Below are 18,555 nucleotides of genomic sequence, written 5' to 3'. Positions count from 1 at the left end.
AGCATCACTGTTTCAATGAGACTTATGTTTTAATACATTCTCTGTATCAGAAGCCATTATGGAATCTAAGTAGACTTTATATAGTACAATACCTCTGCAGAGTGCAAAGTCTCAGGACAAAAAACAAACAGTAATAGCATATTGTATAGTGCAGGGGTCCCCAACCTTTTTTTACCTGTGAGCAACATTCAGATTTAAAAGGAATTGGGGAGCAACACAAGCATGAAAAATGTTCCTGGGGTGCTGAATAAGGGCTGTGATTGGCCATTTGGTAGCCTCTATATGGACTGGCAGCCTACAGGAGGAGCCTACAGGAGGCTCATTTTGGCAGTACACCTGTTTTTTATGCAACCAAAACTTGCCTACAAGCCAGTAATTAAAAACTAAGCACCTGATTTTAGGCCACGGGGAGCAACATCCATGGGGTCGGAGAGCAACATCCTTACAGATACCCAAACACTTGTGTAAAACATAAGAGAAGTATGTAGAACATAACTGAAGTAAGGGACACCAGTGGTGTAAACAATTACCTTTGGGCAGGGCCGGGCACTCTAAGCAACCCGGCTGGCCGACCTGCTCCCCCTCCTTGTGCATGTCTGAGCACATTTGAGCTCATATGCGCAAATAAATACAGGTACACTCGCTGGACATGGGGTAGGCAACAGGGGAGGTACATGCCTGGCACCCCCCAAGCTGGCCATTAGGCCAGCTTGGGGGGTGCCAGGCATGTACCTCCCCTGTTGTCCCCCTAGTTCTGGTCCTGCCTTTGGGTTGTGTAAGTGAAGGTGATATGTTCTCCTGGGAAGCAATACTGGTAATCGAATTATCTACTTTACAAATATGAAACAAGGAGTAGCTCCAATTTTCCTGCTTGCCGTATTTACCGCAAGAAATAACAAAAAACATACATTTTTGTGATTCAAACATTAGACAAACAGTATGCTCAGCACAAGTCTTCATTGCACTCAAATTTTTTTCATGCCCCTTATTACCTGCGGATCTCCTAAAATAGCAATTCCAAAAGTTAGTTTTCTTCTTTGTCCACCACTTAATTTATTAGCCTCTGTGTTTTCGATATCATTCATCTGCAGGTCGGACAGAACTTTTCGGACCTTTAAAAGAAGACATTATATACTAGACACATAAACTAGAAAAAAATCCCCACCAGTCTGGTTCTATGTCTTATAGAAACCATACAATTGTGTTGTCGAATATTATAAACTATCTCTAATAAGGGAAAAGTGTTCCTTAAAAAGGTTTAAGAAATGCAGCTGTAAAAGATTCCAAATGGGCTACCCTGATTTTAATGGTCTTCATTTTGGGGATGTTGCAAGGCTACCAAAACACCCAGTGCTACACAGCACAAACGGGGTCATGCTGTATCATCATGGACACAACAAAACATGAGCAGACCATACAGGGGAGCCTTGGACAAGAGGCCTGATAAGAGTCCAAAATCCCCCTGATACCCCCTCCCTCCTAAGCCCATACCATAAAATGTATATGCATTGAGGAGGAGGATTGATGATCATGTATGTGACATTTGGAGGTCCACAAATATTTATTGTTGAGGGGAGGCAGGGAAGACCTTAGGACAAGTTATAATAACCAAAGAACATTACTGCATGCTGCACAGTGACACCTAACCATCAAAGGATGTCTACCAGACCTTTCAGTTTTAGGTGGTGAATATGACCTAGGCCACAATGAATATGATATAGTTTCTATACATTACCACGATCCCAGAACCACCAGATTATATAAAATGCCAGTGAAATTATTTTGAAATAATATAACTTATCACAACCTCTTTGTCTTTGATTTTCAGCTTTGCATAGTGGAACTAACACTGGTGCAGACTGTTGAAGACAGCCTATGACTGTAAAAGGAACTTAAATTATATATTCCAATAATTACTCAGGGATATGTGTTCATAAAAATGTATTTTTAACTAGCAAGACCATCACAGTAGTATTAGTGTAGTAGTAGAAGTTCAACTTAAAACTGAAAGGGGTTGTTTACCTTCCAACACTTTTTTTTAGTTCAGTTGGTTTCAGATTGTTCACTGCAAAGTTCTGAAAGTTATCCAATAAAGGTATCACCTTTATACCACTTTTGTTATGCTTTATATCAAAAGTTCTACCCTATAACTTTTTCAACCGGCTAACACTGTACAAAAAAACATTAACTGGAACTGGAGTCCTGCGCGGGTCCATTTTTTGGTACCCTTACTTGACCCGTACCCGCAACCTGCAATCCGCAACCGGGACCCACAACCTGCATTCTTACCCGCTTGGACCTGCTACCCGACCCGCAAGTACCCTATCCGCAGCCCGACCCACGACACGCTTATATACCCGCACCCTTCTACCCTCAATCTGCCCCTAAATGTTGCAAAATTGTAGCAGTTCAGAATCTGCACCTAAATTACTGAGCTGCCAGACACCAGAGACAGGAACATTAAATTTAGATTTTGGAAAAACGGTAAAAAAAAAAATGGAAAGCATTTGGAAAAAAAGTCTATTTCTGGGGAACAATCTGAAAACAATTGAACTGAAAAGGTGTTTAGAAGGTGAACAACCTCTTTAAGTCAGTTTAGTCATCACAAATGATATGTCTCAAATCTACCAGCTGGAATGTTACATATACTGTATAAAAAGCAAAGAAGAAGCATTACATTACCATTTCATACCTCATGTGCTACTTGCTTTGATGGGATTCCTTTGATCATTGCAAACACGGTTAAATTTTCCTTCACAGTTAAAGGATCAAACTTAATGTCAGCCTGTGGGCAAAATCCAACCCTTTTCTTTATCTCTTCCAAGTGCATCATGCTAGAGAGTTTATAACTGTAGATAGTTGCAGATCCTATAAAACAGTAATATATAGAAGGTGAGAAATGACTGGTGGTGCCCATACACATGGCTGCAATCCATGCCCTAGAACAACAGTTCTAGTAGAGATATCTCTTAATAGCCGTTAGGCCTCATTCACACTAATAAACTTTTGACAGCTCAACCTGCAGTCCCTCATTTGTACTGGAAAGTCCTGTTTTTTTCTGCACCGAACAGCCAGAAAAAAAAAAAAAAAAAAAAAAGTTTCTAACTTAATTGGCTTTTGGCAGAGAGCCCAGAACAGCCACAACAGAAGATTAGATACATTAGTAACAATTCAAATGAATATAGATAAGAAATCTAGATAAGCAAATAAGTAATTGTCACAATATAACATAACAGGTCCCTTAGAAAAGTTAGACTCACAGCTTAAAGGGCAATTCGCCTTCATTAGCAAAACTGTAATAACTGAAAAAAAACCACAGAAGTATGTTCAAACTTTTATAAACTGCAAAATTTTGTAAAATGAACATGGTAATAAGGCCTCAAAAAGGAGTGTGGTCAAAAAATGTTTTTGTCCCTCTTTTTATGTCCAAAATGTTGGGAGGTATGCCAATATTGCTAGCATAAATATCTGCAAACCACAATATAATCCAACTGATTTAACTGCTCAGATAACCCAATGCAGCCTGACAAGGTCAATGGAGACAAAAGGCCTTTTGGTGGCCATACACTGAGAGATTTGCTTGTTTGGTGATGTCGCCAAACGAGCGTATCTCTCCCCGATATACCCACCTTGAAGTGGGCGATATTGGGCTGATCGCGGGACCGCATCAACAAACAGATGCGGCCACAATCTGTTGGGATATTTAACCCTTCCTGATCAACATCTGCCCGACTCTCAGCCAGATTTGATCAAGGAAGCCCTTCAGAGAGTCCCATACACGGATCAAAAAGCTGCTGACTCGTCTGTCGGCAGCTTTTATTGGTCCATGTATGGCCAGCTTTACAGTAGGTAAATGAATGGTGGGTTTATTCAACAGAAGTCCTACTGGAACAGTCATTCCGCAACTGTAGCTGAATGGTAGACTTAGTAAGTGCTAGTAGTGTTTTTGGTGTGCAACCAAAAACATTGTCTTAGTAAGGTTACAAAATAAAGCTATACAACTTTTGTTTTGTTTTATGGCAAAACAGGTTTCTTGACAAAAAGAAACAGCCCTACAGAACTGAATGAAAATCACCGCACAGCATTTAGTAAGAATGAGACCTGAAGAAAGAAGACTTACCACCAGAAGTCGGACACATCCCACTAAGGATATTTAGTAACGTTGTTTTGCCAGCTCCACTATGGCCAAGCAGGGCTGTAATCTGCCCTTCATAGATATTTAGATGTAGACCTAGAAACAACACCAGGAAATCTTAGGAAAGCCAAATTAATATAGTATGAGGTTCACATTGTAAATAAACATACATGGACACCAGTGACCCCTAAACAGTGTTAATTAAGGACAACAAGAAGGGACCTGCCAAACTAGACCAGTCCACAATTATCACTGTGAATCAGTTGTGGAGAAATGATAACATTTCCAGCCATATAAAATGCTTTTTAGACTTGGTCTTCTTTATTTTAAATACGGTTGATGTAGCATGGTTGCTACATAAGCATTTAAGGAGAAACAAACCCTTAATAAAAAAAACCCTAGCCTATATAGACCCCATTTCCTCATATAGCCTAGCTGCCCCCGGGCAAATACCCCTAACTATTTACTTACCCCTCCGTGCAGATTCTCTCCAGCAGAGTTCACGGACCCATCTTCTTTTCTTCAGTAATCTTCAGAATGAGATCGGCGAAGCGACGCATGTGCAGTTGTAGCAATTTTCTGCTACAAGTGCGCAAACGCCAAAACTCACGAAAATTGCAGAAGTGCCTGTCTCATTCCAAAGATTACTGAAGTGGCTGAAGAATGCGCCTGAGAACTCCGCTGGACAGAATCTGCATGGCTAGGGGCATTTGCCTGGTGGGGCAGCTAGGCTGGGGGGGGTCGAGGAAGGCGTCTATGTAGAATAGGGGGGTAGGTTTTTTTTTTATTAAGGGTTTGTTTCTCCTTTAAGGGAAAATTGTACAGTGATTTTCCTTTAATGGACATACTCCATATTAGCACTCACTGGGATATTCCTGTCCTCATGCCCTATCAGAAGGAACTCTATGGTGTTTTTGTAACAACCATTATAGAAGGGATGGGAACGTACTGATATGGAGTACATCCAGGAAAGGTAAATCACGGTATAATACAATTTTACCTTTTCCCTGGACAAGCTCCATATGAGCACTTGCTGGGATATAGCAAACGTAATGTCCAGTTGGCAGGGAAACCTAGAAAATAAGAAGAAACCTAGATAATACTGCAATAACTTACTGTTGTGACGTCCAGCAACTATTTATTGTCATACTACCAGCTCAAGTGCAGAACCTAGTAATTTGCAGGAGACTTCTTATAGGACTTGCTGATCTCAACCCCACCCTAGAGAAAGAGAGTAACAAACAAAATCCTGCTAGGATACAATCCTATCCAGTCCATCATAAATGAACTCACACTGAGAATGACCCCAACCTGACCATCTCACATCCCTATGGGGAGTTATGGATAGTACCTGACTGATCATCGAAACCAACTCCCAGAATTTAATATAAACAATACAGAGGCATACAAAATAACAGATGTAGCATGAACACCTCCTAGGAGTAAAATGCATTACAAGTGGAAGATACCTGTTAGCAGAGAACTAGGTCCCTAGATGCAAAAGAAGAAGAATAATGCAAAAGAACTAGAAGTGAAGGAATACCATACAAACGTAAACCGTCTATTAGGAACAGAACCAAATCTGCTCACATCAAAGCAGAGCAACTGAAACCCCCACAATGCAACAGAAAAATTACCTCACTGAGAACATACTGTAGGCAAATAAACCCTTGGGGCCCTGTCAGGAATTCACAAGGCCTACGTGTGTTTATATTGGCCTCTTAAACACTCACAGGATACATCATTGTCTTCTTTTCCAGCAGAACAGCGCTGAAGATCCCAGGGTATGAGGTAATGTTCTTGGGAAAAGACCTCATAGACCAAAACACCCTAATCTCTATTCATTTTCAGCCACCTAATGATTTCCCAAGTTTAAAAAAGTGCTTTTTAAAGCTCTAGAGAGGTCCTGATGGAGCATGCAGGCCCGAATTTGTGGAAAGGCCAGCAAGGCCCGGGTCTAGGGCGGCAGAACTTTAGGGGACGGCATGATGCCCAACCACACCCACATTGGTTAAGAAACACTAAGAAAACAATAGTTTTTTAAATTTCCAGTGCACCAAACCCCATAGGGGTGCCCACTATGTAAATCCAGCCCTGGGAGCATGGGGGTGGAGATTTCACTGTGAGTGCTGATATGGAGTACATCCAGGGAAATATATTTTCCTACAATATACAGTACTATGTTTGTGGAGAAGCTCTTGATAAGAGCTACAACCTCTGTTTTTTTTCACATATTTCCAGTATAATTTACAGTTGTTTTAACGAGTGGCAGTTATTTGGTTTACTTATGATTGCTTTATATTACACTGCTACAGGTAGTGTAGCAGTGTAGTTCAGATCTTTAAACAATGCATTTTTCTTAATAAGAGGTAAGATAAATCTTACCTCTTAAAGCCTCAGTTTTCTTGTCTTTGTCAGAGTAGGTTTTCTTAACTCCATGGATTCTAGAAGAAAGAAATGTCTTTTGAGCACTAGACAATGTATTCTTCCTTGGGGCTGGTGCCACCACCGCTCTTTTTAGATTTTCTCCAAAGATGCCCCCAGTAGCTTAACATTCTCATATTCACCTTCTGCAAATGTTTTGAAAATGTTTGAAAACCCCCTATGCTTAGCCTAGAGAAGACTAAACACTGGTCTAAGATCATCGGATGGTCACCAGAAGATAGGGAGCTGTTATGGACAACTTTGAAGGTAAGGGTCATAGGGCTACTAGACCTCTGGGCTGGTAAGTAAATATAGGCAGGCAAGTTTTTTGTTTGTTTTGTTGAGACTGAAGGAGCTACACAAGAACAGATTTGCAGTGCTCTAGAATATCGGCAAGTGAACCCACAAAAAATAATTAAGAAAATGTACACTAATGTACTAGAAATGCTGTAGAGTATTTTATATACAGAATCTATTGTACCAGCAAAGACATTCTGAGGGGCTGTGGTCAACTTGTTCTTTTAAATATGTCCAAAAAATTGCATTATTGTAGCCTGTAGTGTAATATTGGTGTGTAGCTGCCATCTCTGATATTGTTTCTCGTTCTCAATGTAACGGAAGGAGTTGTAGCGGGACCTACTGTATTCTTATATCTACCAGGGAGCTGCTATCTGGTTACCTTCTCATTGTTCTGCTGATGGACTGCTGGGAGGGAGAAGGGAAGGGGGTGATATAATTCCTACTTGCACCAGTAAAGAGTGACTGAAGTTTAGCAGAGCACAAGTCACATGACTGGGGGCACCTGGGAAACAGACAATATGTCTAGCCCCACTTTTCTTTTGAAAAGTGCAGAAGTCTGCTGGAGCAACACTGATGCATTTGGAAAAAAAACATGTTTTCCCATGACTGTATGCCTTTAAGTACACTCACAGAAATATGAGCAGATAAAGAAGCAGGATGCAATGACTAATTGGTGTCTTAGGGTAAGGACACACTGGACGATTTGTCGCCAACGTTTTAAAAAAGTAAATCACGGCAACAAGACGATCGTCTTTTTTGAACAGACGATTCACAGCGACTATTGGCACAGAGCGATTTGTATCCCATTACTATGTGCAGTACGTGCTCCACCCAAACCGGAAACGGTTTGTGCTTCCCGCTGTAACCTGGCGTCTTTACGTGCTTGCGTTCTTGCGTCATTGCGTTCGCATTGTAATTTGAAAACAATTGCTGCTACTTATCTGTATGTGTGTGCGTGTCTAGGAGATTTCAGTGATTTTCTAAGTACATGCTATTTCTGATAAATCGCTCGGAAAAGGGTCTCAGTGCGTTTTGGAGCTACAGGCGATTCACAAACGCGCTGTGGGCACAGGAGCTGGCGTCTTTCATTTGTTTATGTTCAGAGACAAAACGAGCGATATGTCGCCGCGATTTGCTTTTTAAAAACGTTGGCGACAAATCGTCCAGTGTGTCTATGGTCAGCATCTATAATCTTTCCTAGGCTTTGGGGAATAAATATAATGCTATTTGTAATTGCAATCAGGGGCGCTCCACCAATGAGGCGAGTTGAGACACTCGCCTCAGGCGGCAGCGCCCCCCTGGTTACCAGGGGCGGCAAAAATGCCGCTCCTGGTAACTAAGAGCCGAATTTCCGGTTTTCAACCCGGAAATTCGGCTCTTCTAGTGCAGAGAGCGCAATTGCGCTCTCTGCACTAGCGTCGTGCAGCGCCCCGACCCCCTCCTGCGCAGAAAATGTGAGCGCCATGAGGAGGGGTCGGGGCGGCAATGGAAGGCCGCCTCAGGCGGCATAAAGGCGCTGATTGCAATGCATTTTTTAAACTGTTTTGTTGCTCTAATAGCCATTACCTTGCCTCTCAATGTATTCTCCCACAATCCGCTCAGTTCACTTATACAGAAAACCTACACGGCCAGTGGCTTCTGCTCTCTTTTGCCTGACCCGTCCACCCACCAATAAAAAAAACAGTAGGCGGTTATTTTTAAAGATGCCAGGTCAATGTGTGCGTACCCCTCGCTACCAGCCCTATGTATGCACGTCCTAGCTAGTGATGGGCGAATTTATTCGCCAGGCGCGAATTCGCAAAACGCCTGTGAAAATTCGCCCGAAAAAAATCATCAAAAACAGGCACCGGTGTCAAAAGCAATTTTTCACGGTTTCGCGAATTTTGCGCGAAATTCTCACATTTTTCGGCGAATCGAAGCGCAAATTCGCCCATCACTAGTCCTAGCATTCCAGTGAGTGCAAGGAGATTGCGCTGGAGAACACCTACTGTTTTTTTATTGGTGGGTGGGCAGGTCAGTGTACAAGTGAACTGAGCGGATTGTGGGGGGAATACATTAACAGGCTATTAGAGCATCAAAGCGGTAAAAAAATGCATTGCAATTACAAATAGCATTATAATCATCCCCCAAAGCCTAGGAAAGATTATAGATTTTAAACATAGATCCCCTTTAAGTTTATTTTATTATCTAAATATACAAAATGTGTAGTGGGTACTTCACTTTGTAGGCAAATTTAACCCTGTTGGGATTATGTGTTAATAATAATAATAATAATAGCTGTGAGACTGTGTGCAAAGACATTTGTGAATACAAGTTAATCAAAATGTCAAAATTCTACAGCAGAGAGACTCCTCACAGAATAAAAAAAAACAACAGAACTCTAGGAGATTAATGGCATTGAATTATTCGTCATTTTTGAATGTTAATGCACAATAACAGTCATTGTGATGGTTTAGAAATTGATTGCTTGAGCCAAACTATAAGTAGAAAAGATTCTCAGTTGCTTATCCTTAGTTACTCCCAGTTTTGTGAGTAGACAGGACATAACTCCAGTGCCTTTTCCCATAGAACTATTTAGAAATTCAGGCACTTTTCTCCAGATGGCCAGTTACCAAAACACATGAATAGTTGATGCTATTTTCAGCTGTCGAGAAAATGTATAAAAATTGAGCCTCATAATAACACTTAGTTGTTAGAATAGAATTTAGGAACTTGTAGAAAATTACTTATTTAAAGAATTCCAGCAAATACATCATTTGTATCTGTACACTCATTGTGTTGTGTGCTTAAGGTCTCTGCCCTGCTACATAATAGAAACATTCAGGGAACATTCTGAATGATTTAATACATTCCAACCAATTAGTTGGAACACTCTAAAAGAATGAAGAAATGTTCCAGCCAGTTACTTGCATTTAAAGGGATCCTGTCATCGGAAAACGTGTTTTTTTCAAAACGCATCAGTTAATAGTGCTGCTCCAGCAGAATTCTGCACTGAAATCCATTTCTCAAAAGAGCAAAAAGATTTTTTTATATTCAATTTTGAAATCTGACATGGGGCTAGACATATTGTCAGTTTCCCAGCTGCCCCTGGTCATGTGACTTGTGCCTGCACTTTAGGAGAGAAATGCTTTCTGGCAGGCTGCTGTTTTTCCTTCTCAATGTAACTGAATGTGTCTCAGTGAGACATGGGTTTTTACTATTGAGTGTTGTTCTTAGATCTACCAGGCAGCTGTTATCTTGTGTTAGGGAGCTGTTATCTGGTTACCTTCCCATTGTTCTTTTGTTTGGCTGCTGGGGGGGGGGAAAGGGAGGGGGGTTATATCACTCCAACTTGCAGTACAGCAGTAAAGAGTGATTGAAGTTTATCAGAGCACAAGTCACATGACTTGGGGCAGCTGGGAAATTGACAAAATGTCTAGCCCCATGTCAGATTTCAAAATTGAATATAATAAAATCGGTTTGCTCTTTTGAGAAACGGATTTCAGTGCAGAATTCTGCTGGAGCAGCACTATTAACTGATTCATTTTGGAAAAAAATTTTTTCCCCATGACAGTATCCCTTTAAGATTTCACTTAAACCGGAACCTTTCACTGGGGAGGTTTAATAATGCTAAAGATTACTCAGTTACAAATAACTATGATTCATGCTGTTTTTATCTTTGATAACAGTTGTACAAACCTGGCCTGGTTTTTGCACCAAAAACTTTACCCCAATAGCTGCAGGTTGGCACGTAATGCCGTTGTACAGTATATGTACTTAAAGGACACGGCTAGACACAGGTAGGAAGTTTATAAATGTGTTGCCTGATAACTTCATGTCACAAACCAGGAATGATGTTACACTGGATCTAGCGAGCTCGAACAATTTCAATTAGAAATGTACAAATACTAGTCTTTGTAACAGTGAAGAAAATATTATATCAGTAATAGTGATGGGCGAATTTATTCGGCAGGTGCAAATTCCTGCGATTCGCCACCGGCGAATAAATTTGCGAAACTGGCGTGGAAATTCACCGTTTCACAAATTGTACGACGAAGCGAATCGCCCCAAATTCCCCGATCACTAGTCAGTAAATGTTTTTAAAAAAAAAACGTATGTGGGTTCAGCAAATACTCTAATTTTGAGGAAAATAAATGCCGGAATGCATAAATATATAAGGGGATCATATAATAATCTCTCTAATGCTTTATTTACCAGTAGGTCTTTCCAGCTGACACAAGGTCACCCATTCCGATTAGAAGAAAGGAGGTTCCACCTAAATATTGGGAAGGGGTTTTTTACAGTGAGAGCTGTGAAGATGTGGAATTCTCTCCCTGAATCAGTTGTACAGGCTGATACATAAGATAACAAAGGAGAGTTGGGAGCACTCACCGGCCCACGATGTATTTCAGCTGTGCTACACGTGGAAGTACGCCCCCGAAGCGTTGTTTCAAACAGCAAATTTTCGTAGTCACGGAGCATCAAGCAGGTTAAAACATCCGTTTATTGAAAAATGATTAAAATATAGCAATGAAGCATAGTGAGCCCATCGGCTCCATGGTTTTGACGCGTTTCGTGGACAAACCACTTCCTCAGAAAGCTACATTGTAACCGACAAGAGTAACATTTAAAACAACAGATACCACACCCCTTGTAAAAACATTAACCCCATCATGGTTAAATCCCATGATCGGTTCTCTAACAGAGTTGGAAGTGTGTCTCGCTCAAATATGTTGAATAAACTCGTACATAATGCATATCATATGTCAAAAAAATAATAAATAAAATAAATTATATGTTTCAACTTCAAGTTACATGCTTTCATGGCTAACAAGATGGAGTATAAATATACATTTATATCATAATATAATATATGGTCTAATAGATACTTGCAGTGGAGGTTACCAAAGAAAATTATTGTAAGGCAAAATTTAATAAAGTGTTATATCGAAAATTAATGAAAAATTAATCAATTTGTCAAAGCATGTCCTTACACAGAATGAATTGACATTACTTTCCCGTGGCTTAAAGGAGAAGGAAAGCTACGGAGGCATTTTATTGCCAATAGATTAGCTGCAATAGTGCAAGCTAGAATGCTATATTTATTCTGTAGAATGCTTTACCATACCTGAGTAAAAAGCTCTAGAAACTCTCTGTTTGTTTAGGATAGGAGCTGCAGTATTAACGTGGTGTGACATCACTTCCTGCCTGAGTCTCTCCCTGCTCTGGGCTCAGATTACAGTAGAAAAGGGAGGGGGGTCGGGAAGAGGAGCAAACTGAGCATGCTCTTGCCCAGGGCAATGAGGTTTAAACTGAAGGCAGGAAGTCTGATACAGAAGCCCATTAGTACACAATAGAAGGAAAGAAATGCAGTTTTTCTTTTGACAGGGGACTCAGAGCAGCATTACTTTGAGGGTTTACTGGTATATTTAGATGGACCTTTCTGATAAGGCTTACTTAGTTTTAACCTTTCCTTCTCCTTTAAATTATGTATTGGATAATCAAATTGACATTTTTTCCACTGTTTTGGACTTGAACAAATTTATCCGACTACTCACTTTGAAGAGACACTTTGCAATTCCATCGACAACCCCGTCTCTGGGGATAATCGAGGACGTTAATTCATCGTTAGAAGTGCCTGATGTCGGGACATTTATTGCTAGTAACCCCCTTTCTTCCTCAGTATCCGAGGCCTCAGATCTAGAGACGGTGGTTACTAATAATGCTTCCTCTTCCTTACAGGGTCTAAATTTTGATTTTGGTGATGTATGTGCTTTATTTAATTTACAGGATTTACAGGAAGGGGCTGAGGCGTCAATGGAGCCAAGGTACAAAGTCAGACATACAGACTTTAAGAAAAAATCTATCTATTACCCAATTCAATCGAAGAGCCACTATATTGAACTCTTTCACAAATTGGTACAGAGAGACATAGAGGGATTATCGGTTCAGGATATACAGATAGAGGGCCCAAAAACTACCACTAGGAACAAGAATTTAACTAAAGGTGAATCCATGGCACTCACTGCCCTCCGCTCCAATAAAGATATCATTATCAAGAACGCTGATAAAGGGGGGGCCGTGGTTGTCATGGATACTGCAACTTACGTTCAAGAGATTAATAGACAGCTAGGTGATGGTAATACCTATGTCAAATTACAATATGATCCAACTGAGAGATTTAAAACAATGTTGCATGCACTCTTGGATGATGGCCGTGAGGATGGAGTTTTGAATCAGTCTGAATTTGATTTCCTTACTTGTTTCCATCCCGTGATTCCCATTTTTCACGTTCTCCCAAAAGTGCACAAATCCCTAATAGATGTTAAGGGCAGACCAATTGTGGCCAGCATAGGCTCTTTAAATGAAAAACTTTCTAAATACATCGATAGACTGCTGATGCCCATTGTGGAGAAACTTCCTACCTTTCTGAGAGATACAACTATTTGTATTAACATTTTGGAAAAAGTATACTGGAAAGATATATACAGATGGTTCAGTATGGATGTAACAGCCCTTTACTCGTCTATTGAGCATCAAGCGGGCCTTCAAGCCATCTTGTATTGGTTAACGAAAGAAAAGAGGTTTCCAGCCACACAGAATGGGTTCATACTAAAATCTATAGATTTCTTACTGCATACCAATTACTTCTATTTTGACGGGGTTTTTTATCTTCAAAAACGTGGTGCCGCGATGGGTGCCTCGTTTGCCCCCACATACGCCAATCTATACATGGGTTGGTGGGAGCGGCACCACGTTTTTGGAGACATGAACCCCTTCCGTCATCACATAGTGCATTTTTATAGATATATCGACGATTGTATAGGTATATGGGACGGAGACGAGCTGTCTCTGTCATTGTTTATCAAGTATTGCAATTCGATAACCAGAGAGATACAATTTACATATGAAACTCATATTAACAGTATCCCGTTTTTAGATATTAGGTTCATAGCTTCTAATCATAAAATTGGGAAAAACCTGTTCCGCAAGCCCATCACACGTAACACGTTATTGCATGCACAGAGTAGTCACCCGAGGTCCTGCCTACGGGGCATACCCGTGGGTCAGTTCCTTAGGCTCCGCCGAATATGCTCCACGTGGGAGGCTTTCCACGAGAGAGCGATGGAGCTTTGGGACAGATTTTTGGAACGTGGTTACGATAATGATGTAATTAGAGAGGCCTATGAACAGGCTGTCTCAAAAAATAGAACAGATTTATTGAAACATTCCCGACAGCGGAGCAACCCCAATATCCATCCACATGGGATTGGTGCTGCACAAGATTCAGGTATACGTTTCTCCATGGTTCATAGTAAAGAGGCGCATTGTGTACAGCGGAGTGTAAGACGGCATTGGAATGTTCTGCTACAGGATCCCGTTTTGAAGGACATTCTAGATCAGTCCCCCTCGTTTGTTTTCAGGAAAGGAAAATCACTGGGCTCTATCCTATCCCCTAGCCTTTATAGATCTAATAGTCAATATACTGATTCGGCTTGGTTAAGACATAAAGGAAACTATAAATGTGGTCGAAAAAGATGTAAATCGTGTTTGGTACTTAATGTTTCAAAGAGTTTTTGTAGTAGTATCACCAAAAAGGAATATTCTATTAAACGTCATTTCAATTGTTGTACTAAAGGCATTGTCTACCTGGCAACTTGTGCATGTGGTGCACAATATGTGGGTAAAACCACACGTAGGGCTGGGGTTAGAATTTTGGAACATATATCAGCCGTCAATAGAGGAGATAAAAAATCAGCGATCTCTAGACATGCCATAGAGAGACATGATGGGGTATCGTATTTCACATTTCAAGTTATTGACACCCCCAAAATTAATGTTAGAGGAGGTGATAGGAACGAAGCCTTATTAAGGCTAGAGGCTTATTGGATTTTCGAATTAAAGACCATTAATACGAGTGGAGGTCTTAAGACTGGGAACTCACTTGTTATTATTGAAATGAGGCCAATTATGTCCGATGGATCGGATATTTTTCTTGCTTTTTCTTTCTGTTGTTTTTTGCTTTTTGTTTTTGTTTTTGCTTTTGTATTAACTTTTTATTAATTTTTCATTAATTTTCGATATAACACTTTATTAAATTTTGCCTTACAATAATTTTCTTTGGTAACCTCCACTGCAAGTATCTATTAGACCATATATTATATTATGATATAAATGTATATTTATACTCCATCTTGTTAGCCATGAAAGCATGTAACTTGAAGTTGAAACATATAATTTATTTTATTTATTATTTTTTTGACATATGATATGCATTATGTACGAGTTTATTCAACATATTTGAGCGAGACACACTTCCAACTCTGTTAGAGAACCGATCATGGGATTTAACCATGATGGGGTTAATGTTTTTACAAGGGGTGTGGTATCTGTTGTTTTAAATGTTACTCTTGTCGGTTACAATGTAGCTTTCTGAGGAAGTGGTTTGTCCACGAAACGCGTCAAAGCCATGGAGCCGATGGGCTCACTATGCTCCATTGTTATATTTTAATCATTTTTCAATAAACGGATGTTTTAACCTGCTTGATGCTCCGTGACTACGAAAATTTGCTGTTTGATACATAAGATAGATTTAAAGGAGAAATAAACCCCCTGCTATTAATAATCACTACCCCCTACCCTACATAGCCCCCCTCCCTGCTCCTCCCCAGCCTAGGTGTTAACTCCTGTAATTGCACCTAATTCTTTACTTAAGTCTCCTTGCAGAGGGACAGTTACAGGAGTCAACATCTTGGCTGGGGAGGGGAGAAGGGTAGCAATTTTTAGTAGTAGGGGGTTTGTTTAACCCTTTAAGAAGGGGTTGGATGGGGTTTTAGCAAGTGAGGGAATACAGGGTTATGGAAGATAGCTCATAGTACAAGTTGATCCAGGGACTAATCCAATTTCCATTTTGGAGTCAGGAAGGATTTTTTTCCACCTCTGAGGCAGATTGGAGAGAGTTCAATGGGTTTATTTTGCCTTCCTCTGGATCAACTAGCAGTTAGGCAGATTAAAATAGAGTGAAAAGGTTGAACTTGATGTACGTGTCTTTCGTCAACCTAACTTACTATTTTTTACAGTCCCTTCATGTTCTAATGAATTTCAGTGGGAGAATTTCCTGAAGTTGTTTTTTCCACACTTTACATAATAATTTTGGCCCATATTTATTAAAAACCTCCTTCATTTTAGTTTTTGCACATTTTAAGTCTTTTTTTTGCAGTTTACACCTTTTCACGTACCCCCAGTTTATGTTTTCCCTGATTTTCCGTTTTTTTGTTTGACTGTATTTAAGTCTAAAAGCATTATGGACTACTTTAAGTGGCCCATCTCAGAAGTTAATAGGAATGAAAAGGAAAGTATTTAAAATTACAAGTCCCCGGGGGAGGAAACTTCTTTTAGGGTCTATAAATACAACAGCAAGTGTTGTAAAGTAGCAATCGATAAGGCAAAAATTAAAAACAGAGGAAACGATTAGCTCACTTGCAAAGACTAATCGGAAAAATATATGATATAATATACTATATACTAACCTAGAAATATTTAAAGGGATACTGTCATGGGAAAAAAATTTTTTTTCAAAATGAATCAGTTAATAGTGCTGCTCCAGCAGAGTTCTGCACTGAAATCCATTTCTCAAAAGAGCAAACTGATTTTTTTATATTCAATTTTGAAATCTGACATGGGGCTAGACATTTTGTCAATTTCCCAGCTGCCCCAAGTCATGTGACTTGTGCTCTGATAAACTTCAATCACTCTTTACTGCTGTACTGCAAATTGGAGTGATATCACCCCCCTCCCTTCTCCCCCCCAGCAGCCAAACAAAAGAACAATGGGAAGGTAACCAGATAACAGCTCCCTAACACAAGATAACAGCTCCCTGGTAGATCTAAGAACAGCACTCAATAGTAAAACCCATGTCCCACTGAGACACATTCAGTTACATTGAGAAAGAAAAACAGCAGCCTGCCAGAAAGCATTTCTCTCCTGAAGTGCAGGCACAAGTCACATGACCAGGGGCAGCTGGGAAATTGACAAAATGTCTAGCCCCATGTCAGATTTCAAAATTGAATATAAAAAAATCTGTTTGCTCTTTTGAAAAATGGATTTCAGTTCAGAATTCTGCTGGAGCAGCACTATTAACTGATTCATTTTGAAAAAAATTTTTTTTCCCATGACAGTATCCCTTTAACATGTAAGTACATCAACAGTAAAAAAAGACACAGACTTATCAAAATGTGAGATTAGAGCTCACCATATTCCTATGGGATTTTTTGAAGTGTATTTATCAAATGGTGAACTATAACTTTCACCCACTGATAAATATGCTTCTAAAAATCCCACAGAGATGAAAATAAAGTGGGTGAGTTCTTCAGTGGTGAACTTTGATCTCACAAAATTCTGCCCTTTAGGTCTCAATTAAAAATGGAGATATTTTGGTTACCAGGGAAATAAATAAAAATGAATAGTTCTTTTCATTCATGTCAGAGTTACTGGAACATTGGGTACACATGGCTCAGCTAAAACCAGTTGTGAGCGGCTGACACAAGCTATGGTACTTATTAAATATAAAAATAAGCAAATATTTAGGCAAAGGGATGGAATTCTATCATGGCAGTTATAGACCTGTACATTTTACATCTGTTGTGGGCAAATCTAAAATTGTGTTACGGGATTGTGTTCCGAAGAGTAGAATTGTAAGTAGTAATCAACACAGCTTCATGAATGACACAGAATGCAGTTGCTTTATTATGAATGAGTGATATTATGAATGAAAAGTATGAGCTTAGACAGTAGAATTGCAGGGTGGATGTGTGGTATACTTGGATTTTGACAAAGTATTTGATACAGAGCCCTATAAATATCTGCTTTATAAACTAAGATCTGTTGGCTTGATAATACTGCTAGTAGAGATGTCGCGAACTGTTCGCCGGCGAACTTGTTCGCGCGAACATCGGGTGTTCGCGCTCGCCGGAAGTTCGCGAACGTCGCGCGACGTTCGCCATTTTGGGTTCGCCATTGTTGGCGCTTTTTTTTGCCCTCTCACCCCAGACCAGCAGGTACATGGCAGCCAATCAGGAAGCTCTCCCCTGGACCACTCCCCTTCCCTATAAAAACCGAAGCCCTGCAGCGTTTTTTCACTCTGCCTGTGTGTGCTGAAGAGATAGTGTAGGGAGAGAGCTGCTGCCTGTTAGTGATTTCAGGGACAGTTGAAAGTTTGCTGGCTAGTAATCGTTTTGATACTGCTCTGTTATTGGAGGGACAGAAGTCTGCAGGGGTTTGACAGACATTTTAGCTTAGGTAGCTTTGCTGGCTAGTAATCTACCTTCTACTGCAGTGCTCTGTATGTAGCTGCAGTGGGCAGCTGTCCTGCTTCTGATCTCATCTGCTGACTGCTGCAATAACAGTAGTCCTTGTAAGGACTGCTTTTATTTATTTTTTTGTTGTTTTACTACTACTACTACTACTACTACTATAAGAGCCCAGTGCTATTAGTCTAGCAGTGTTGGGGAGTGGGACTGGTGTGCTAATCTGCTGCTCCTAGTAGTTCAGCAGCACCAACTTTAATTTTTTTTTTTTAATATTCATTTTTTTTTATTTTACTTTTTTTTATTTTACTACCGCTGTAGTAGTGTATAAGTTGACCTTTTAGGCATTATTTGCCCTGTAGGCATTATTTGCACACTGTTTTCTTCAACCCGCCATCGAGCTGTGTGACC

The 18,555-nt window shown here is 40.1% G+C and overlaps 1 protein-coding gene across 4 annotated transcripts in view; it reads right to left on the bottom strand.

Moving 5' to 3' along the window:
* The window catches only part of LOC108702681 (ABC-type organic anion transporter ABCA8), a 107,373-nt gene that overhangs the window by 39,070 nt on the left and 49,748 nt on the right, over nucleotides 1–18,555 (bottom strand). For all 4 annotated transcript variants that reach the window (XM_018238291.2, XM_018238290.2, XM_041578221.1 and 1 more), the window contains 4 exons: nucleotides 6,521–6,579; nucleotides 4,121–4,231; nucleotides 2,693–2,868; nucleotides 993–1,112 (listed from right to left, as the gene is read on the bottom strand). In XM_018238291.2, coding sequence (XP_018093780.1) covers nucleotides 993–1,112; nucleotides 2,693–2,868; nucleotides 4,121–4,231; nucleotides 6,521–6,579 — 466 coding nt within the window. The remainder of the gene's footprint in view (nucleotides 1–992; nucleotides 1,113–2,692; nucleotides 2,869–4,120; nucleotides 4,232–6,520; nucleotides 6,580–18,555) is intronic.

Source organism: Xenopus laevis, chromosome 9_10S (genome assembly GCF_017654675.1).
Source record: "Xenopus laevis strain J_2021 chromosome 9_10S, Xenopus_laevis_v10.1, whole genome shotgun sequence".
NCBI lineage: Eukaryota > Metazoa > Chordata > Amphibia > Anura > Pipidae > Xenopus > Xenopus laevis.
This window is presented reverse-complemented; position numbering and strand designations above follow the sequence as displayed.